Source organism: Vicugna pacos, chromosome 22 (genome assembly GCF_048564905.1).
Source record: "Vicugna pacos chromosome 22, VicPac4, whole genome shotgun sequence".
NCBI lineage: Eukaryota > Metazoa > Chordata > Mammalia > Artiodactyla > Camelidae > Vicugna > Vicugna pacos.
In genome coordinates, this window is record NC_133008.1 from 23,057,562 (window position 1) to 23,080,590 (window position 23,029).

General features: G+C 42.4%; 2 protein-coding genes across 2 annotated transcripts; both read left to right on the forward strand.

Moving 5' to 3' along the window:
• The first annotated feature begins 9,594 nt into the window (after positions 1-9,594).
• On the forward strand, positions 9,595-10,545 carry LOC116285108 (olfactory receptor 10H4-like). Its single transcript, XM_031689775.2, has one exon. It carries the CDS (start codon positions 9,697-9,699, stop codon positions 10,543-10,545), a length of 849 nt encoding a protein of 282 aa, XP_031545635.2. The 5' UTR covers positions 9,595-9,696.
• A 6,653-nt stretch (positions 10,546-17,198) lies between these two features.
• On the forward strand, positions 17,199-18,152 carry LOC102534072 (olfactory receptor 10H2-like). The gene has a single exon (XM_006218341.4). The coding sequence runs from the start codon at positions 17,202-17,204 to the stop codon at positions 18,150-18,152; it is 951 nt and encodes a 316-aa protein (XP_006218403.2). The 5' UTR covers positions 17,199-17,201.
• The last annotated feature ends 4,877 nt before the right edge of the window (positions 18,153-23,029 follow it).

Genomic DNA, 23,029 nt, shown 5'->3' on the forward strand with positions numbered 1-23,029 from the left:
TAGCTGCTCCCAATTGTGACAATCAAAAGTATCCTCACGTACTGTCTCATGTCCCCTGGGAAGCAGAACTGCCCCTGGTTGAGAACCACAAGCGAGGTCTGTGTTGTCTCCATCTTGCCTTACCCTTCTGCCCTCATCCTGGCTCTCTCTTCTCAGTGGAGTTCTTTAGGATGCCCTTCTGCATCCTCCCTCCCATCTCTGCCACCCTCGCCTCCCTTTCCTCTCCCCATTTTCATCCCTAACTCCTTACCGTCACCACACCTGTCCGCCCTGGTGCCCCTGGATACATTACACCCTTGGTGGGTGACTGGAGCCTCTCAGTCCTAAATCCTCTTGTCTCTTTTCTCTGCCTCCCCTCAATCCTTTTACCTCTGTTTTTTTGGCCAGGATGGAGAGGGGAGAGAAGTTAAAATGCAAGCAGTGTTCTGGGTAACTAAGAGCAGTAGCTCCCCTCTCTGCACCTCAGTTTCTTCACCTGTCCTGAGAAGCAATCATCCCGTCACCTTGAAGATAGGAAGTGGAGCCCTGCCTTCTGCTCCCATCCCACAGACTCGAATTGCACAAGGAGTTATATACACAGGATGGCTTCTCTGAGTCTGTGGCAGATGCTGGTTCCCCAGGTCTCTCCTGGTCAAGTGGAAGAGAGGGACAATGACTCACCTGGGGCTCCAGGCTCTGCACCTACTTCTGCCTTACTCAAGTTGGAGGTCCTGATTTGATGTTTCCTTGCAGATGAGGGCTGTAAGGCATGGAGCCTGCCACCCTGAGTGTGCCAGCCACGTGGTGGCCTTTGCCTGAGCTTGACCTCCATTATTTATGCTGCCTCTGCTTCCTGCCTGCTGCCTTCTCTCACTGTGGTCCCTCTGCCTCTGCCTCTGCTACAGGGATGTTGGGACCCCTGGGGACACTTCGAGGCATTGGGCAACCTCAGGGAGAATCTGTCCTCACTTTCCCTCCCGCCCTGCCTGCCAAGGCTGAGTCAATTACCTGAGCTTCTTAGGGACTGGAGCAGAGTCTAATGCTTAGCGAATCTGGAATTTGGGGCCCTGGTTCCTGACATCAGCAGGAAAGCAGTCCTGCCATTGGCCACTGGGGCTAACGAGGCTGCCCGACTTGCCTGTCCACCTTCTTTCTTCCCCGTTCAGGTCATTTGTCTAATTCAATATCTTTAAAATTCTTGAAAATCAGCACACATATATTTGTTTTTTCTTATTAAATAATTGAAATTCTACCAATCAGGATAAAAGCTATGTGTTGACCAGCCATGCTATCATGATGGGGAATTTGATGGACATTGTTGCAGACCATTGTATGCATGGGGCAAGTGAACAAAGACATAAAATAAGAATACTGTCGTGGGGTTTGATTGTGCTTTTTTGTGGGTTTGTTTTATTTTTGAGATGAAATTCATATAACATAAAATTAAGCACTTTAAATTCAGAGGCATTTAGCACATTCACAATGTTGCTCAACCACCATCTTTATCTAAGTCTAGAACATTTTAATCATCCCCCACAAAATGGGAGATCACATCTCATTAGCAGTCCTCCCTCCAACCCCAGCTTTAGATTAGTGGCAAGCACAATCTGCTTTTTGTTCCTACAGATTCACGTGATCTGGACATCTCATATAAATGGAATCATACAAAATGTAGCCTATGGGGTCTGGCTTTTTTCACTCAGCATAATATTTTTGAGATTCATCTGTCATATAGCATGCATCAGTGCTTCATTCCTTTTGATAGCTGAGTAATATTCCACTGAATGGATAGACCACTTTTGTTTACTCGTTCACTCATTGATGAGCATTTAGATTGTTTTCATCTTTTGGCTATGTGAATAGTGCTGCTATGAATATTTGTGTACAAAGATTGGATTGAATTCCTTTCAATCCTTTCAATTCACCTAAGAGTGAAATTGCTGGGTCATATAATAATGCTATCTTTAATTTTTGATGAACCATCAAACTGTTTTCCATACTTTGTGTTTTAACACAGATCTGATTGTCCTGTAGGTACCTTTCTGCAACTTGGCTTTTTCAGTCATCATTTTGGAGTGATATTCATGTTGGTTTATACAGACTAAAGGTTCTCAGCCTTGGCGGTGTTGACATTTAGGGTGGGATCCTCCTTTGTGGTGGGGGCTGTCTGAACATTGCTGGATGTCTAACAGCATCCCAGGTCTCAACTACTAGATGCCAGTAGGCTCCCCACACCAGCCATGACAAAAGTTTCCAGAATTTGCCAAATGTCCCTTCTGAGGCAAAACACACCTAGGTTTCTAACCACATAGAAACACCTCATTGTTATAAAATCAATTTAATATTCAAATTTATAAATATATATAGGGTACATTTAACTGTTAGACATCTCAGTTTGCATCCAATTTTTCTCCATTATTAGGAATAATACAATACATAACCTTGTATGTTTTCTACTACAAACAGGCACTATCTGATTCAAACACAAAATGAGTAGTGAGATGAACAGGTTGTAAGAAATGTGAATCTTAACTATAAGGAGAATAGTCAAATTCAACCCCCAACTAGCTGGTCACTCAGCACTTCTGTGTCAGGAGATCTGTTCCCCATGCCCTCAAGAGCACTTGACAGTGTGAAACTTAATTTTGCCAATAAGGTTGCCGAGTGGTTTCCCACTGTCCTTTAAGTTGCATTTCCCTAATTACTAGTGGGATTGGAAAATCTCTACTGTTCATTTGCCATATGGGTTGCCTTTTTGATATGCCCATTTAAAGCCATTGCTCTTTTTTTTAAAGTTTCTTTTGTTCTTACTGCTTTGCAGGCATGTTATTAGAGGTTCTAAATACTAATTTTTCCTACCAGCCTTTTTGCTTTGCCTTCTCTTTCTTGTGCCTTGAAGCTGCCTAGAAGCTCACAGCCAATAGTTATCTCATCAGCATAATAAAGACACTCTTATCACTCCTGGAATAGGAGGCTCAGTTTCTGGAGCTGTGTCAGGAGCTAGGGACAAAGACTGAGCTATCAAATATTTATATTTCATCACAGGGAAGCATATGGTAATGTCAAACTTTCTGGCTTGTATCCCACAACAACAGGGATCTGGTAGAACTTAATCAAGAAGAGGTGAGGCTTCCCAGTTTGGGTAGAAGAATTTGAGCACTTACATTACCCAAGAGACACCATTCTCCCAGACTCAGCTGCAAATTACCCTTATTCTGGGATGCCTTCCAACTGCCCTTACCCAAGGGCACAGCCCTGGACTCCCACTCTGGGCTCCTCCAGCTCCTCCCTTCGCTCTGACAGTACCTTGACCCCAAGGGGTTGAGGGCATCTGTATCCAGCCCTGTCTCCCCCAAGACCGGGAGCTTCTTAGCCCTTAGCAGGGGCTGGTGTCTCTCTGGATAGATAGAAGCAGCAGGGAGTCATTGTTGCATGTGAATAGTAAGAGGAAAAGTAGACTGCAGATCCCAGAAGGCCCCTTGAGGTCCCTCCCATACTCTCTAGAATCTGAAAACCATACTTTCCAGTTGGTTCCTAGAGAGGCCTGTTGGAGCCTGCAACAGGGATAAAGGACACTGTATCAGATCCAAGAAGCACTAGGTCTGACCCCACACCTGCCTGTGGCTGCTGCTGACAGCAGCAAGCAGGAGAGATTCTTCTGCCCTCTGCTGCTGGCTGTTTCATGGAAGAGGCACCCCAGTCAGGGGAGCACCAGGAGAGAGAGGGTAGGAAGGCAGAGTTGTACAGCTGTGGGTGGGTAGCACTGCCCAGCCTGGCGATGGGGTCCGGGCTGGGGCAAGGGGTAGTAAGAGCAGATCTCAGCCTTGTTGGGAGGCTGCCTGGGGTCTTCTTAGTTTGTTCACTCTGGGTCCATAGTTTTCACGCTCCACCCCTCAACCCAAAATGCCCTTTGCAGCTTCTATATCAGTGGTTCTCAGCCGAGGGCAATTCTGCACCACAGTGGACATTTGGACATGTCTTGATCATTTTAGGTTTCCCTGACTCATTTCGGGAAAGGGATGCTACAGGCATCTGGTAGGTTGAGACCAGGGATTCTGCTAAACATTATACCATGAAAAAGAGAGACAAAGAATGATCTTGCCCTGTATGTCACTAGTGCTGAGCTTGAGAAATCATGCTCTAGGTGCGTCTTGTCTCAGCCTCTGTGTTCTGGTCTGGGGCAAATGTGGCCACTGCTAACCTGGAGTAGAGGCTCTGAGGGAGACAAAGTGTGAACTGGGTGCACTCTGGTGATGTGTGGGATGTTTGCTCAGTATGTGTGTGGGGCCATCCTCCGTGAGATCAGAGGAGACAGAACTCTGTCCACTTGCTAGGGAGATGGGAGAGCGCAGCCTCAAGAATCACGGACATCCCACCAAGCAGGAGGTGGGAAGGCAGGCTGGAAGGGTGAGGCAAGGGCTGGAGGAGAGAGCGGAGGTTGGATCAGCTTCCTGGGGGGAAACTGCACTGTGTGCTTACCAGAGGTACTATGTGCCCCATCTCGGTCAGAGACCATGAGTTTAAACTGAGGCCAGCTGCTGTCATCTAGAACAGAAGGAAGGCACTAAATCAGATCAGAACAAGGAGCATAACCTCAATGTCAGTGATATTTATTCGGCAAACCCTCAGCCCTTTACAGGAATCCTCATGGACCCACTGAAGGCAGCTCTCTGTGTAACCCCATTTTCAGTTGGGGTGAGGAGGCTCAGCGGTTACAAGTCGTTTGGATTTGAACCTTGGGTGTGATGACTGCATTCTTTATGTATGTTGCAGAAAATTCTCTCTGGAAGCCAGAGTGGTTAGGGGGCATAGAAGGTGACATGGGAGGAGCCTGGGACAGTGGTCCCGGAGAGAGGAGATGGAGTCATATGGATGTCGAGAAGCAAGAGCCAGAAACTGTTAATTTGGAAAGAAAAATGCTGAGATGAGGGAGAGATGAGGCATAAAAAGCAGTTGATGCCAGTGTCTTAGTTTCTGGGTGGGGTGCTTCGGTGTTCATAACATTTGTTTTTCAGGTCATAAATGCAACCTTCCTCTCTCCAAAGAGCATCCTCAGTCCTGCAAATGTCCTCACTGTCCTGGAGATCTGTGTCCTCCAAGTTCCAGGCTGACCCCTACTGTGGAGAATACTTAGAGGCAATGCAATGGGTGCAATTATGAGGGGGCCCTGTTTCAGAGACAGAAAGTTCAGGACCTGTGGGCAGCAGTTTTCCTCAAGTTATTCATAGGAATATAGTTTTAATTTTATGAAGGACTTCAGATGCAGAGGTTTGAGTCAATGACATTTCCAGCTTGCAGCTTTTGCTCATCATTGGTTTGCACAAGGTCCTTCTCTTGTTTCATAAATACATTCCCTTTCTTTCACCTCATTTCCTTTTTGTTCTGACAGTCATTTAAAATACTTCATGTGTACTCTTAGATCTGTATGTGTTCTTGCACATTATGCATTGTTTCTATATGCATATATTTTAAAATAAATGTTTAGTTTTAAAAATTACTGGACGTTATTTTATTAGAGAAGTTTTAGATTTACAGAAAAATCAATCAAGTAGTACAGAAGGTTCCCACTTACCTCTTCTCCTTGCACACAGTTTCCTCTATGATTTATATGTTGCATTGTGTAGTACATTTGTTGTAACTGATGAGTCAATACAGATGCGTTGTAATTAACTGAAGTCCAAGTTTACATTAAGCTCCACTCTTTGTGTGGTACATTCTATTGGGTTTTTTTTTATAACATTTTTACTTGATTTATAATCATTTTACAATGTTGTGTCAAATTCCAGTGTTCAGCAAAATTTTTCAGTCATACATGAACATATACACACTCATTGTCACAATTTTTTCTCTGTGAGCTACCATAAGATTTTGTGTATATTTCCCTGTGTTACACAGTATGATCTCGTCTATCTATTCTACAATTTTGAAATCCCAGTCTATCCCTTCCCACCCTCTGCCCCCCTGGCAACCACAAGTCTGTATTCTATGTCTATGAGTCTGTTTCTGTCCTGTATTTACACTTTGTTTTTTTTTTTCGTTTGTTTGTTTGTTTATTTTTGTTTTTAGATTCCACATACGAGCGATCTCATATGGTATTTTTCTTTCTCTTTCTGGCTTACTTCACTTAGAATGACATTCTCTAGGAGCATCCATGTTGCTGCAAATGGCGTTATGTTGTCAGTTTTTATGGCTGAGTAGTATTCCACTCATTCTATTGGTTTTGACGAATGTGTAATGACATGTATCTGCTGTTCCAGTTTAGTACAGACTGGTTTCATGTGCTATATCGTTACGGTGCCCTGTTTTTCTTTATTCAATCAATATTGTTGCAAAAATTCATTTACACTGCTATGTGTACACCTAATACCTGTCTGGGGCTCCAATGTTGCATCCAACCCCTCTTACCTGTGCTCTCCCCAATTGTGAGAAGCAGGCTTATCCAGTTTCCCCACTACAGCAATGCTACATGGAACATCCTCTTCTGTTCTCCTCTATAAATAGGTTTAAGTCGAGGTAATACTTAGGACCCAATTTGCTGGTGTACAGAGCATGTATATTCTGAATTCTCACCATTCTACATTCTCAACAGCAGTATAAGAAAATTCTTTCAGCCCATAGTCCAATCAAGATGGCATTTTCTAATTTTTGGAATTGAATACGTATACAATAAAATTCCATTACTGTTTTCTATTCTACCCCCACGCTTTCCACTGCCCTTTTTACTGAGCATCTTTTCATTTGTCTGGGTAACTTCTTCTGTCATTTCTCTGCTCATATCGTTTGCTCATATCTGTATTAAGATTTCTGCTTCTTGTTTATTCTTCTAGACAGTATTCCTTTGTCACTTTTACACAATGCAAATTATTTTCCCCCAACTTTCTATCTACCTGATAATGTGGAACAAAATTAGTGCTGATGTTTTCATGCCTTCTAAAAATCACCTTAACCTTTGTGCTTTTAAAAATCCACAAAATAATTCTCTTACACTTTCTCCTATTAGCTTTATAGTTTATATTTCCTATTTATGTCCTGGAACAAATGGTTTTCACCTTTGCGTGTGGTGTTGGGCAGAAATTCAGATTGATCTTGCTTCATAAAATGAACACCTTTCCCACCACAAAGAAGTAAATAATCCATCTTTTCCTTTTGGCTTGTGCTACCACCTTTATCATATATTAGGCATTGAATAATGAAGGGATACTTTCTGAGATGGCCAGTCAATTTTAAACAGTGTCTGTGTCTATTCCATTTTCACACTTTAAAGAATGACCATGACTCTATAATATGTCTCACTACCTGGGAGTGCACGGCTTTCCCGTTTACTTCATTTTTGTAAAATTAGCATACTTTTGTACTGACTTTATTTTCAGAAGGAGTTTTTATCAAGTTCACAGCCAATACACTGGAATCGTAACTGCAGTTGCATTGATGGTATAATTTGTAGAAGAGCTGACACCATTACAATATGAGCTCAACTCATCCAAAATCGTAGACTATTTTAATATATTCAGATCACCTTCTACGTTTTTATTAGTGGTTAAAATTGTTGTCTTTGGAGGTCATGAAGTTTTTGGTTACCTCCTAGTATTCTATAATAGGGGTTTTCAAAGTGTGATATGAGGGCACTCGGGGTCCTGGAGATGCGTTCCTGGGGGTCCATCAGGTCCTTACTTTTCTGGTTACACGTGTGGGTGTGTTTTCATCATGCACTTCAGTTAAAGCAACATATCACCACTGACTAAGTGAAGAAGCGGGTATGAGCTTAGTTTATCTTCTATCGAGGCAAACATTAGGCATATTTGTGAAAATTAAGATAAGGCCACTCTTCTCACTAAATGTTTTTTGAAAATGTAGTTACTCCCATATGAATGTGTTTCTAATATGAACATGTAATAGGTTTATTATTATTCTTTTAATTATGCCAATTACTAAATACTTTTAAAGAACCTCAGTTTTAATTTCTAATATGATTTTAAAAAAGTGATAGTTACAAACCCACTCAAACTAAAGCCCTGTAGGGGCCTCAAAAGTTTTTTGAGTGTAAAAGGATCCTGAAGCCAAAATGCTTGAGAGCTGTTTCTTTATAGTTTGGGCCATTATTGGAAATGTTATCTTACTTGTACTTAAATTCTGTATTTTGAGTGATTATTACTGGTGTATTAGCGTGAGAAATACTGTGAGAAATACTGTGAGTTTCGGAGGCTGACCCTGCCTTCTGCAGCACTGTGCCCTCTTGTTCTGACATATCACATCTTGATTCTTTTATCTTTCTAGGTAGATGCTCCAGTCTCTTCCCTTCCAATCCTTATATAACTTAGTCCTTTTCTTTCCTTGTAGCACCACTCATGACTTTCAGCTCCATGTCAAAGAACAGCAGAGACAGTGAGTAACCTTGGTTTGTTCCTAATCGTAAAATAATGCATGTACACGTCCCCTCTCAGATACTATGTGCTGGTTTTGTAGTATATATTCTTTGAGTAGCTAAGAAATTCCCTTTTGATTTTATTAAAAGGGTTTTTAAAAAATCATAAATAGGTGTATCTATATGAAATCATTGTATTGTATACCTAAAACTGACACAGTGTTATATGTCAAATTATATAAAACTTTAAAAATCACAAAAGCTAGTTGAATTTTGGAAAATATCTTCCTTCCTTGATCAAAAGAACTCTATGATCTTTCTTCGTTAGTTTGTTGATGTGATGAATCACATGACAGGTCATCTGATGCTGCACCATCTTGTCATTTATGGGCTAAACCAATACCACTTGATCATAATTTACTATTTTTATGACAGCATTTTATTTGACTCATTTCTGAATCTTATTAATTGCATTATAACTGATAATTCCCAAATTACATTTCTGAATTCTGTTAAAATTTGTGATTTCAACTTTTTAGCCTGTCTATCTAGTATTGATTTAGCTATTCCTATCTCATATCTGTTTCACAGAAGTGGTGTTCTTTATTTATTACTAATAATCTAGGGTATATTGTTCTACAGGTTAATTATATTCATACAGGTTCTACAATGTTCCAATAATCTTCATAAAATGGTCTTCTTCGTCTCTTGTTGTGTGCATGTGTGTGTACATTTTAAATTTCAATATGCTTTTAAGCTAGTAATATTTTCCTTCAAAGCCAAAATAGTAAGATCACACTTAAAATTAACAACTAGATTAAGAATAATCTCTTCATATTATTTTTAACTCATCATTCATTCATACCACAATCAAAATCTTACCTATTTCCTTAAAACTACTTAACAACTAGCTTATCTAAATATCTGATTCCCAATATTGCACATGGTTGTTATGTCCCTTGAATTCCTCTTCACCCTCTTCTTCGTCCTGACTTGATGAGACCAGACCAGGTGTTCTATAGAACATTTTGCCTTCTGGATTTTCTAATTTTTCTTCATGGTGTCATCTAGCTAGTTTCTCCATCCTCTACATATTATCACTCTTTGGTGCTCAGCTGTGGCCTATGGGCACATTTATATAGTGCCAGATCATATAGTATGGAGGTCCTTAATTGCCATTTAATCTATGTTAGAGCCTATGTTTTAGCCGCTGTGACTTCACCCTATTTCTGATCTCACCAGATGCATCATCCTTGTCTGGTCAGAACTATAGCACAGTGTCTGAATTCATCCTCATCGGCTTCTCCAGCTTCCCTCAGCATCTTCTACCTGCCTTCTTCCTGCTGTACCTGTTGATGTACCTGTTCACGCTCCTGGGGAACCTGCTCATCATGGCCACCATCTGGAGGGAGCACAGCCTCCACACGCCCATGTACCTCTTCCTGTGCGCCCTCTCCATCTCCGAGATTCTGTTCACTGTTGCCATCACCCCTCGAATGCTGGTGGACATGCTCTCCACCCACCGCTCCATCTCCTTCACTGCCTGTGCCAGCCAGATGTTCTTCTCCTTCACATTTGGCTACACTCACTCCTTCCTGCTTATGATCATGGGCTATGACTGCTATGTGGCCATCTGCCACCCCCTGCGCTACAATGTGCTCATGAGCACACGTGACTGTGCCTGTCTGGTGTCCTGGGCCTGGGCTGGTGGCTCAATCGTGGGGATGATGGTGACATTGATAGTTTTTCATCTCACCTTTTGTGGCTCTAATGTGATTCAGCATTTCCTCTGCCATGTATTTTCTCTTTTGAAATTGACTTGTGGGAAGGAAACATCTGCTCTCACCATGGTTGTGATTCTGGTTTGTGTCACAGCCTTGATGGGGTGTTTATTCCTCATCGTCCTCTCGTATGTCTTCATTGTGGCCACCATCTTGAGGATCCCCTCAGCTGAGGGTCGGCACAAGACCTTCTCCACATGTGTGTCCCATCTCACCATAGTGATCGTGCACTACGGTTTTGCCTCCATCATCTACCTCAAGCCCAAGGGCCCCCATTCCATGGACAGTAACACTCTGATGGCCACCACCTATACAGTCTTCACCCCCTTTCTTAGCCCAATCATTTTCAGCCTCAGGAATAAGGAGCTGAAGAATGCCATAAAGAGAAGCTTCCACAGAACTTTCTGTCCCGTAAGCTCCTGATGGTGGTATGGAAATGTGACAGATGTGTTGGGGATAATAATGTTAATAACATTTGTCTTCATAGAACTGACTCTTAAAGTGATTCAGGTAAATGAAAATGCCCACACTCTGCAGGATTTTGATGTACAGCAGCCATTTTTTTCCTCCATTTTTTCTTCCTTTTGCTTAGGCTCAAGCCATCATAATCTCTTACGTATAACTGATTGATGAACTACATCCCATTATCTATACCTATATCTGAATGTGTTATCTATCTATAAGCAGGTGGGGAGCATCACAAGGCTGTGTCAGGACCCTGATGCACATGGTTCTTGGATGGACTAGGAAGAGAAGACTTTGTTCCCCCTTCCCCCAAACAAAGAATAAACAAAGTAACATAAAGATACTAATCCACCAGAATTGGGACTTTTCTATGTATAAATTACTGAGTCTAGTGTTTTATCATTATTATCTTCTAGTTCTAACAAATGTACAAAAGAAAATAAAGCATTTGTCTCTGCAAAAATGGTTTGCCATTTACAGTTCCTCACTGCATTTGGAACAATAGGTCCTAAGGGAAGTTTTCATGTCGAGCTAAATTGAGTGAAGGATATCAGAATGCAAACAAGAGAGAGAAAGAGAAGGCTAATATGAATGGAGTCATTTATATAGAACTGATTGTTCAATTGGATTTTTAAAATACGGGGCAAATCTGGGAAAGAAAGGAGGAAGGAGGATGTTGGGAATAGGGCAAAACACATATAAGAAAGGGGAAGAAAGGGAGGATGATGGAGGAAGGGAGGGAGCAGGGGAGAGAGAGAAAGCGAAGAAGGATCAGTGCTTAGGTGAGAATGTAAGCATCCTAAAGGGGGTCGTTATCTCATATCTTATGGAAATCTTTTCCCCTTCCCCCCACATGTAACTTTCAGTAAAACACTAATTTCTCATCAGTATGTTTAAGTTGTACGTGTTTGAGAAGTGTGTTAACAGAATAGTGCTATCCCAAGATGACATGAAAAGAGGTCAGAGGCTACCTGTTATGTAGATGAGAAGGGTTGGCGGAGGTCACACAAATGTCAATGAAGGGAGTCATGGGGAACTTTAGGTCTATCTGACTCCCATGCTGGTGTTTGAGAATACATATCACTGAGGATCCAGGAAGGGGTCCCTAGGTGGGATGTCAAATATTGGCTCAAAAGTGAGGCCAATATTTGAGTTGGACGCAGAAGACGTTTTATAGGGATAAGCCCACAGCCACCAGTCATCTCATTAGCATCAAAAAGACATTCTTATCAGAGGGTCAGGAATGAAGGATAACACCAAAAGACGAAATATTTATGTTATGATATCACAGGGAGGCATAAGCAAATGTCAGACTGTCTGGCTTGGATCACCAAGACAATGGAAATTGGGTAGAATTTGATAGGGAAGAGAGGTCAGGCCATCCTGCTTGGCTAGAGGACTTTCTGCACAAGAGAATCTGCTCTTCAAGAGAGGGCTCAAAACTACTCTTATTTTGAGGAGCCATCAGCTGTCCTCATCCCAGGACACAGCCTGGGAATCCCACTCTGGGCTCATCCAGCTCCTGTCTTCCACCGGACCATACCTTGACCCCAAGGAATTGAAAGCATCTGTATCAAGCCCTGTTTACACCCAGAGACTGGAGCTCCTCTGCCCTCAAAAGGAGCCGAGAACTTTCTCCACAAAGGAGACACCAGGGTTCTTTGCTATGTATGGATGGTTGGAGGAACAAGTAGAGGCTGCAAGTTCTTAAAGGTCCCCTGAGGCAAAAAAGTGTGAGGTTGCCTTTTTCTATTTACCACTGCACAGCCTCAGAAAAGAGGGCACCTGAGCAAGTCAGTGTCCAAGGAATTGAAGAGTCCTTCAACTCCACTCACCCATTCAATCCTTAGTGGGAATTTTATCCTATGCATATTTATGCTATACCTTAAGATAGGGGACCCAGGGGAATCTAGGAGTCAGAAAACACTCCCTTCTCATTTTAGACTAGAGATAACAAAGTGGGAGTGCTGCATTGGAAGAGGGAGTGGGAGTTGAGATTGGAAATGGCAGAGGCTAACAAGGAACAGACTGCACAGAGCTTGCAGGATGCAGTGAGGCTCTGGGCACTAGGGAGCCATGGCTGGTTCTAAGCAGGGGAAAGGTCAAATCCGGTTTTGTTAACAGGATCAATCTGGTGTTGTGTAGAAAGTGGATGTGGAGGTGAGAGATGAGGCAGAGAACTGTATCAGGAAGGATGCTGTAGTGGGTTACAATAGTGTCCCTCCGAAATTCATGTCCACCTGGAACCTCAGAATGTGACTTTATTTGTCAATAGCGTTTTTGCAGATGTAATTAGTTAAGGATCTCAAAATGAAATCCTCCTGGGTTCTGGGTGGGCCCTAAATGACTGGTGTCCAATGACTAGTGTCCTTATGAGAGGAGAAGACACTGCAGAGACACAAGGAGGAGTCCATGTAAGGATTTAGGCAGAGACTGGAGTGATGTGGTCAAGGGTTGCCAGTGGCCATCAGGAGGGAGGCATAGAAAAGTTTCTCCCTCAGAGCCTCTAGAAGGAACCAGTCCTTCTCACACCTTGGTTTTGGACTTTTTCCTCCAGAATCATGAAAGAACAAATGTCTGTTGTTTTAATCTGCTCAGTTTGGGGTAACTAGTTTCATCATTCCTGTGAATCTAATACAGGGGCTGATGCTTACTTCCAGGTCATGAGTACCTGCACCAGGCTGGGCTCTTGGAGATGAGCTTATGGAGAATGGGAGGAAAGTAGACACTGGGCTGCATTTTGTTCCAAGAGCCTGGAAGCCTTGCTGTTCATGGCTGTTAACGGCTGGGCATCTTCTCCTCCTTACCTCCCCAGTCCTTCTGCATCAACAGCTTGGGTCCAGAGCAGGGCTGTGCTTTAGAGATTCCATCTCTGGCTCAACCCCTCTGCTAGAACACTCCCAGTAGCTGGGAGCCAGGATTTCCAGACTGAAGTGGGTGCGGCCCTGGTCTGGGAGCCTTGTGGGTTGGCCCAGGGTTGCCTGTTCATGGGGTATGGGTGGAGCTTGGGCTTTCAAGAGTCAATGTCCACACTGGACCCTCTCAGAAAGGGAAAGAGCCCCTAGGGGTGAGAGAATAAGGGAGGGGCACAGGCCTCCTTTTTTATTTCCCCCCTGACCCAGCAGGAGCAGTCTTGTTACCTCCATCTTCCAACCTAACCTTCCTCTTAGGTGCCACAGAATAGCTTGGGTCCCATCAGAGCCCAGAGGGAAGGTTTGATGGCTGCCTATACCACTGAGGGCTGATCCTGGGGAAGCCTCATGTGCCCTGAAGTCTCCCCAAGGCCCCACTTGACTCAGCTCTGGAGCTGCCCTGGGGAACCCTGCACCTGAATCCCCAGAGATGCCTTTGGAACAGGCTTCTGCAGAAGAAAGGGATAAAGTGAAGATGCAGCCTTTGGCCCCGCCACCCCCTTCTGAGCTTCTTTGTGAGTGAAGGGGGCCCAGGTCCTCCTCTGCTGCCCCCTTAGAGCTCTCCCTGTGGCAGTCAGTAGAGGCCTGGATGCCTTCCTGGAGGAGGTGATGCAAACACGGGATAGGGGGAAGGGATGTGGATAATAGGAGTGTTGCCTGTGGATCTTAGGATCAGGAACCCAGCCGAACAAAATTCCTGGCAAGGAGTGTCTGAGCAGAGGCTCCTTATTCCTGAACGCTGAACCCCGGCTCTGCTGGGCGCTCACACCTCTGCACGTTTGTGTGCACTGTGGTTGTCTTGCGTATCGCAGAGTGAAAGTTGCCAGCCAGGGACACTGGTGTTAGTCATCTTCTTCACTTTACAGGTGTGTCGTGCTGTGAGAGTATATGTCTGTGTCCACCAGGTGTGCCTGAGGCTGGGACTCTCTACAGATGTGTGTCCATCCTCGCGGGTGGGGTCTCTGTATCAGTGTAAGTGCACAGGTCTGAGCGGGGGCCCTAGTGCAGCGGTAATGCTGGTGCATATCTGGTGGAAGTAAGTACCTAACGCACCTGTGTGTGGGGCGATGTGAAGGAGTGGGGAACACCTGCGTGTAGGTATATGTGAGACACAATGGGCAGCCGGGTCCCAGTCTGTAGGAACAGGAGGCCGCCCACCCCTGAGGAGAGCTGTCCTCGGGTGCCTCCAGGTCTGTTCTCACACACACCTGGGTGGGGGCTCAGAGGCGCCCACAGCAAGGGCGGGGAGGCTGAACCCGAGACACTGTGTTCTCCCTGCCTTGCTCAGGGCTGACCCTGGGCAGTCTGAGACTCCCCTCCCTTTCTGGGGCCAGTCTGGGCTGTGAACCAGGGGAGAGACAGTGCAGAAGTAGACGAGGGCTGAAGGAGGATGATTTTGTTTTTTAAAAAGTTGAGGTAAAATTCACATAATATAGAATTAACCATGTTGATATGTACATTCTGGTGGCATTTGGTACATTTACAATGTGCCACTATTACCTCTACCTAGTTGAAAAATATTTTCATCGCCCCAAAAGGAAGCCTTGTTTTCATTAGCAGCCACTCTCCAAGCTCCCTGAACCCAGCCTCTGGCAACCAATAATTTGCCTGTTGTCCCTACGGATTTGCCTATTTTAGCCATTTCCCATTAATGGGATCAGACAATATTTTGCACCTGGCTTTCTTCATATAGCATGTTTTCAGGGTTCACCCATGTTGTAGCATGTGTCATCACTACTTCTCCATGTGTATAAAAAACGTATAACATCAAATGTACCAGCTGAACCATTTTTAAGCATGAGGTTTCGTAGAGTTAAGTCTATGCACACTGTTGTACAGAGATCTCCTAAACTCTTTTCATCTTCCTACACCCATTAATCAATAACTCCCCACTTCCCCCTCTCCAGCCCACCCTTGGCATCTGCCATTCTACTTTCTATTTCCATGAATTTGACTATTTTAGATACCTCAGAAAATGTGGTCTCATACAAGACTTCTCTTTCTGGGGACTGACTAATTGCACTTAGCATAATGTCCCCAGGGTTCATTCATGTTGTGGCATATCACAGGGTTTCCTTCCTTTTAAACCTCAGTGGTCTCTCATTGAATGAGGAGACCACATTCATCCAACGTTGAACATTTGAGTTGCTTCCACCTCATGGCTATTGTGATTAATGCTGCTATAAACCGAGGTGTGCAAGTGTCTCTTCAAATTCTGCTTTTGGTGCTTCTGCGTACAGACCCGGAAGTGGGGTTACGAGACCATATGGTAGTTCTATTTTCAATATATTGAGTATTGAGCAATATTCCGACTTTCTTCCACAGCTGTTGTACCATTTTACAGTCCCACCAACAGGGCACAAGTTTTCCAATTTCTCCACATCCTCGTCATTTTAAATGGCACAATTCAGTGTCATTTAGGACATTCACAATGTTGTGGAACTATCACCTCTATTTAATTCCAAGACATTTCACCACCCCAAAAGTAGCTCTTGAATCCATTAACAGTCATTCCCCATTCCAACCTACTCCCATTCCCTGGCAACCACTGGCCTGTTTTCTATCTTGATATATTTATCTATTCAAGATATTTCAAGTAGATGAAACCATACAATATGTGGTCTTTTGTGGTGGGCTCCTTTCACTCAGTATAATGTGTTTGAGATTCATTCATATTGCACCATCTATAAGTACTTTATTTCCTTGTATGTCTAACTGGCATACCATATTTTGTTTACCCATTCATCTGTTAACTCATTTTGTATTTTTAAAATGTTGTACTTTTTGCATTAGGCTTGTTTGTGGCAGAGAAAGAGAAGAATGTGGGGGGGGGGAGCGAGAGAGCTCTAGGCTCCTGATGGAGCAGGTACCTGGAAAGAGAGCTGCCCTCACAGGGAGCTGGGGCAGATGTGACCCTACAGCCACTCAGGGAAGGAGATGAGAGAGCCCACAGCTGAAAGTCTTGGTTTCTCCATGAAGCAGAAGACTGGGGATAGAAAAGTGGGGTAGAATGAGGGGAAGAGACTCAGAGAACGGCACCGGAGAGTGACCAGCGATGGAGAGCCCAGTTGGGGTCAAAAACAGAACTCTACTGTGCTAGTGCCAAATCATTGTGAGGGACTCATGCAAGTTAGACCACACAACAACAGTAGTAACTGAGGGCTATAAGGGGCATCACCTCCTTTAAACACCACAGTAGCCCTGTGGAATAAGGAATACTATTCCTTTTCCTGATGAGCTAGTAAAAAGTGGTGCTGGAAACAAACAGCTGAAATGCTTTCCATGCTGTAGGGGAGAGTAAGCAATTAGGGAGTAGCTCATCTTTAAAATTCAGGAAGGATTGGGAGCTGGAGAGAAGCATAGAGGAACCAGCAAGCTCAAAGACAGCAAAGCAGAGTGGGGTTGGTCCTGCATGGAGTTAATAATATTAAGAGTTGTAATCATAATCATTATTATTATCAGTATTATTTTTATTGAGTTCTTACTATGGTGCCTTACTATGTGTGCTATGGCACTTAGGACCCATGATTTTATTTAAATTTCAGCACATTGTTATGAACAACATTTTGCAGATGGATTAACCATGGCTTGGAAAGGTGAGGGAGCCTCTTCAGGAAGTCCTCCCAGGTAGGGTTCACTAGAAACTCTAAGATTATTTCCACTGGGCTTTCTTCCCTCTCTCCCCAACCAGATACGGCCAACATGCTGCGGTCAAACTACACCACGGTGTCTGAATTCATCCTCATTGGCTTCTCTACCTTCCCGAAGCATCTCCTGCCTGCCTTCTTTCTGCTTTTCCTGCTCATGTACCTGTTCACACTGCTGGGGAACTTGCTCATCATGGCCACCATCTGGAGCGAGCGCAGCCTCCACACCCCCATGTACCTCTTCCTGTGCGCCCTCTCCATCTCCGAGGTCCTCTACACCTTCGCCATCATCCCGCGCATGCTGGCTGACCTGCTCTCTACCCATCGCTCCATCTCCTTCACTGCCTGTGCCAGTCAGATGTTCTTCTCCTTCACGTTTGGCTTCACCCACTCCTTCCTGCTCACTGTCATGGGCTATGATCGCTTCGTGGCCATCTGTCATCCCCTGCGCTACAACATGCTCATGAGCCCCCGTGGCTGCACCTGCCTGGTTGCCTGGTCCTGGGCTGGTGGCTCAGTCATTGGAATGCTGGTGACATCGGTCATTTTCCACCTCACTTTCTGTGGGCTCAATGAGGTCCACCACTTCTTATGTCATGTGCCCCCACTATTGAAGCTGGCCTGTGGAAATAATGTACCGAGTGTGGCCCTGGGGGTGGGCCTGGTGTGTATCACAGCCCTGCTGGGTTGCCTTCTCCTCATTCTCCTCTCTTATGCCTTCATCGTGGCCACCATCTTGAAGATACCTTCCTCTGAGGGTCGGCACAAAGCCTTCTCCACGTGTGCTTCTCACCTTACTGTGGTCATTGTGCACTATGGCTTCGCCTCTGTCATCTACCTCAAGCCCAAGGGTCTCTACTCTCAGGAAGGCAATACTCTGATGGCCATCACCTACACCGTCCTCACTCCCTTCCTCAGCCCCATCATCTTCAGTCTCAGGAACAAGGAGCTGAAGAATGCCATGAAGAAGACCTTCTTCAGCAAACTCTATCCTTCCAGCATCTGAGTAGCCAGTGTGAGGAGGTTTTAAAATATGGTAAGAAGGATGATCATACCATCATGTGTACAACGGGGTTAATAATGACTGTCTTGTAAGATTGGTGTAAAGATTTGTGTGTGACAGCATTGATCACATAGTAGGTGCTCAATAAATGTTAGCTTTTTTTCTTCTTCCCTTGGCCTGTGCGTCTGATGTTAGTTTTATTTTTTCATCAAACAGATTTTTTGAGATATTATCCACATACCATATAATTTACCCATTTAATGTATGCAATTCAATTGGTCTTTAGTATATTCAAAACACTATATACTCATCATCACAATGAATTAAAAATATTTTTGTCAGCCAAAAAAGAAACCCATATGCTTTCCTTTCTTATCAGTCTCTTCCTACTTTCTCCCAACCCTGTACCCTCTGAGCCCTAGGGAACCATTTATCTGCTTTCTGTCTACTTTGCCTATTCTAGATATTTTATTTAAATAGAATCATACATTATGTGGTCTTCTTGAGTGGATTCTTTCACTTAGCACCCATGATCAAGGTTCTTCCATGTTGTAAAATGTATCAGAACTTCATTCTTTTTTATTGCCAAATAATATTCTATTGTACAGAAGGCTCACTTTTCATCTGTCTACTCTTCATTTGATGAGCATTTCCATATTTCTGCTTTTCGCTATTTTGAATAATGCTACTATGAACATTTGTGTACAAGTTTTTCCTTGAATATATAGTTTCATTTCAGTTTTGTATATACCAAAGAGTAGAATGGCTAGGTCAAATGGTAATCTACATTTAATTTTTTAGAAACTTCCAGACTATTTTCCAAAGTGCTGGATCATTTTAAATTCCCACCAGCAATGTAGTAGTATTCAAATTTCTCCACATCCTTGCCAACACTTGTTATTATCAGTCTTGTTGATTATAGCTATCTTAGTGGGTGGTTTCTCATTGTGGTTTTGGTTGGCATTTCTCCAATGAGTTGTGATGGTGAGCATCTTATCACATGCTTGTTGACCATTGCTATATGTTCTTGGAGAAATGCTATTGATACAGTTTACTCATTTAAAAATTGGGTTTTGTTGTTGTTGAGTTCTCATAACTTTTTTAAACATTTTTTTGAGTTATAGTCATTTTACAATGTTGTGCCAAATTCCAGTGTAGAGCACAATTTTTCAATTACACATGAACTTACATATATTCATTGCCACACTTTTTTTCGCTGTGAGCTACCACAAGATCTTGTATATATTTTCCTGTGCTATACAGTACAATCTTGTTTAAGTATTCTGCATATGCCTCTCAGTATCTACAAATTTTGGAATCCCAGTCTGTCCCTTCTCACCCCCTGCCCCCTTGGCAACCACAAGTTTGTATTCTATGTCTATGAGTCTGTATCTGTTTTGTATTTATGTTCATTTTTTAACTTTTTTTAGATTCCACATATGAGCGATCTCATATGGGAAAAAATGCTCAGTATCACTAACTATCAGAGAAATACAAATCAAAACTATGATGAGGTATCACCTCACACCAGCCACACCGGCCATCATTCAAAAGTCCACAAATGACAAATGCTGGAGAGGATGTGGAGAAAAGGGAACCCTCCTACACTGCTGGTGGGAATGCAGTTTGGTGCAGCCACTGTGGAAAACAGTATGGAGATTCCTGAAAAGACTAGGAATAGACTTACCATATGACCCAGTAATCCCACTCCTGGGCATATATCCAGAAGGAACCTTACTTCAAAAAGACACTTGCACCCCAATGTTCATAGAAGCACTATTTACAATAGCCAAGACATGGAAACAGCCTAAGTGTCCATCAACAGATGACTGGATAAAGAAGATGTGTATATTTATACAATGGAATACTATTCAGCCATAAAATGACAACATAACGTCATTTGCAGCAACATGGATTTTCCTGGAGAATGTTATTCTATTCCAGAAAGAGAAAGAAAAATACCATATGAGTTCTAATAACTTTTTATATTTTCTAGTTACAAGTTTCTTATGAGCTATGTGATATTTCAAATATTTTCTTACATTCTGTGAGATTTCTTTTCATTCCCTTGTTGACATTCTTTGCAGTACAGAAGATTTTTAATTTTGACAGCATCCAATTTATGTATTTTTTGTTGTTGTTGTTGCTTATGCATTTGATATCACTTCTAATGATATATTTCTTAATCCAAGGCCATGGAAAAGCAATAACATTATTCCTGGGTATTAAGCTGCTGCGACTGATGCTGATAAAGCAATAGTAAAAAAGAAAAAATGAGTATATACTATCTGTTGAGCAGTATATTATATTTGGTACTTTTAATAGAGTACCTTTTTATTTCTCAAGCCCTGTGAAGGGAAAAAATCCAAAATGTGCCAGCAATGAATGGCTGGTTATCTACAATTTCCCACTGCCTTGAAATCTTAGGAATAGACTTGTTTCTGAACTAAGCATTGAGCATGAGGATGGAGAAGAGGGGGGCCGGGAGTGAGAAAGAGAGAGAGAGAGAGAGAGAGAGAGAGACAGAGGGAGAGAGATTTCTCTATATAAGCAGTGGAATAGAGAGAGGTACCCAGGAAAGAGAAAAGGTAAGGGTGTGGCTGCACATGATCGGGTCACATGCTTGCTTGGTGGGGAAGGAAAGAATTGGAAAAAGACATGAAGATCCGATTACTGGAGTGATGCTGTCTTTAGGGAAAGAGAGAGAATATGATGGCTCAGAGCTTGGTGAAAAATTGGATGCAAAGAATACAGGCGTTGAAAGTAGTTGTAAAAAGAGTTTCCACACAACATCAGCTGTAAAGCTTCTTCCCTACCTTACTATGAAACCTCTGGTAATATGTCAGTCATTACCTTTCCAAGCTGAATTTATTTGGTGACCGTTTTAATGTTCGATCTTACTTCAAAGTGGGCACAAGAGGAAATAGTCTCCCCACTTGAGGTCTATTCCTCCTCATATTATAAGTAGATAGGGTAGGAGGGTCCCTGAAGATGGAGAACCAGGCCTGCATTCTTGACATACGAGAAGCCATTTTTGGACTAAGCCATTTTGTGATCTAAGCCTGGCCACAACTATTGCCCTTGAATAAGTCTCAGTAATTGATGATCTTAAGGGAACAAAAGTTTCAGGAACAAATGACTTTTTTTGCTTTGTATCATTTCGGTTTCCTTTGCTACACAAAAGCTTTTAAGCTTAATTAGATCCCAGTTGTTTATTTCTGCTTTTATTTCTTTTGCTTATTGAGTCATATTGCAGAAGTATTGCTACACTTTATGTAAGATTGTTTTGCCTACGTTCTGATCACGGTATTTTATGGTTTTAATTCTTACATTTAGATCTTTAATCCATTCTGAGTTTATTTTTGTATATGATGTAGAGAATTATTTTAATTCCATTCTTTTACGTGTAGCTGTCCAGTTTCCCCAGCAACAGTACTGAAGAGGTTGCCTTGTCTCCACTGTATATTCTTTCCTCCTTGCTGTGGATTAGTTGACCCTAAGTACATAGGTTTATTTCTGGGTTCTATTCTGTTCTGTTGATCAACAGGTCTGTTTTTGTGCCAGTAGTATGCTGTTTTGATTACTGTAGGTTTGTAGTATAGTCTGAAGTCAGAGCATGTGATACTGCCAGCTCTGTTTGTTTTTGTTTTTGTTTTTGTTTTTTATAATTTCCTTCAAGATTACCCTGGCAATTCAGGGTCTTTTGTGGTTCCATATAAATTGTAGAATTATTTGTTCTAGTTCTTTGGAAAAAGTGATGGGTATTTTGATAGTGAGTGTATTAAACCTGTAGCATGCTTTTGGCAACATGAACATTTTAACAATATTAACTTTTCCAACCCACAAACATGGGATAATTTTCCACTTCTTTGTGTCATCTTCCATATCCTTCACCACTGTATTATATTTTTCAGAGAAAACGTGTTTCACCTTTTACATTGTATTAGGGTTTTCTATATATAGTATCTTGTCACCTGCAAATAGAGCCTGTTTTACTTTTACTTTCCAGTTTTGATGACTTTTATTTCTTTTTCTCGTCTGATTGCTGTGGCTAGGACTTCCAATACTGTGTTGAATAGAAGTGGCGAGAGTGGGCATCCTTGTCTTGTTCCTGAATTTAGAGGGAAGGCTTTCAGCTTCTGAAAACTGAGTATTAGGTTGGCTGTGGGTTTGTCAAAAATGGCCTTTATTATATTGTGCTATGTTCCCCTGTATCAACTTTGATGAAAGTTTTTACCATGAATGGATACTGAATTTTGTCAAATGCTTTCTCTGTGTCTATTGAGATGATTATGTGATTCTTATCCTTCCTTTTGTTAGTATAGTGTATCACATAGATTGAGTTGCAGATATTGAAATACCCTTCTATCTCTGGAGTAAATCCAACTTGAGCATGGTGTATAACCCTTTTTTATACATTGTTGAATTCAGTTAAGTTTTTTTGAGGATTTTTGCATCTATATTCATCAGAGTTATTGGCCTGTATTTTTTTTATTTTCTGTAGTGTTTTTGTCTGATTTTAGTATCAGTGTAATAGTGGCCTCACAGAGAGAATTTGGGCATGCTCTGTCTTCTTCAATTTTGAGGAATAGCTTTAGAAGTGTAGGTGTTAGCTCTGGTTTATATGTTTGCTTAGTAGAATTCCCTTGTCAAGCTGTCTGGTCCTGGACTTTCATTTTCTGGGAGGGTTTTTAGAGTTATAATTCAGTTTTACTACTAGTGACTGATATTTCCATATTGTCTATTTCTTCATGTTTCATCCTTGGAAGATTGTATATTCCTAGAAATGTATCTGTTTCTTCTAGGTTGTGCAATTTGTTGGCATATAACTGTTTATAATAATCTATTGTTACTTTTTTTGTATTTATGTGATATTGGTT

Coding starts and splice junctions, on each gene's coding strand:
- LOC102534072 (XM_006218341.4), top strand. CDS start 17,202: ATGCTGCGGTCAAACTACACCACGGTGTCTGAATTCATCCTCATTGGC.
- LOC116285108 (XM_031689775.2), top strand. CDS start 9,697: ATGTACCTGTTCACGCTCCTGGGGAACCTGCTCATCATGGCCACCATC.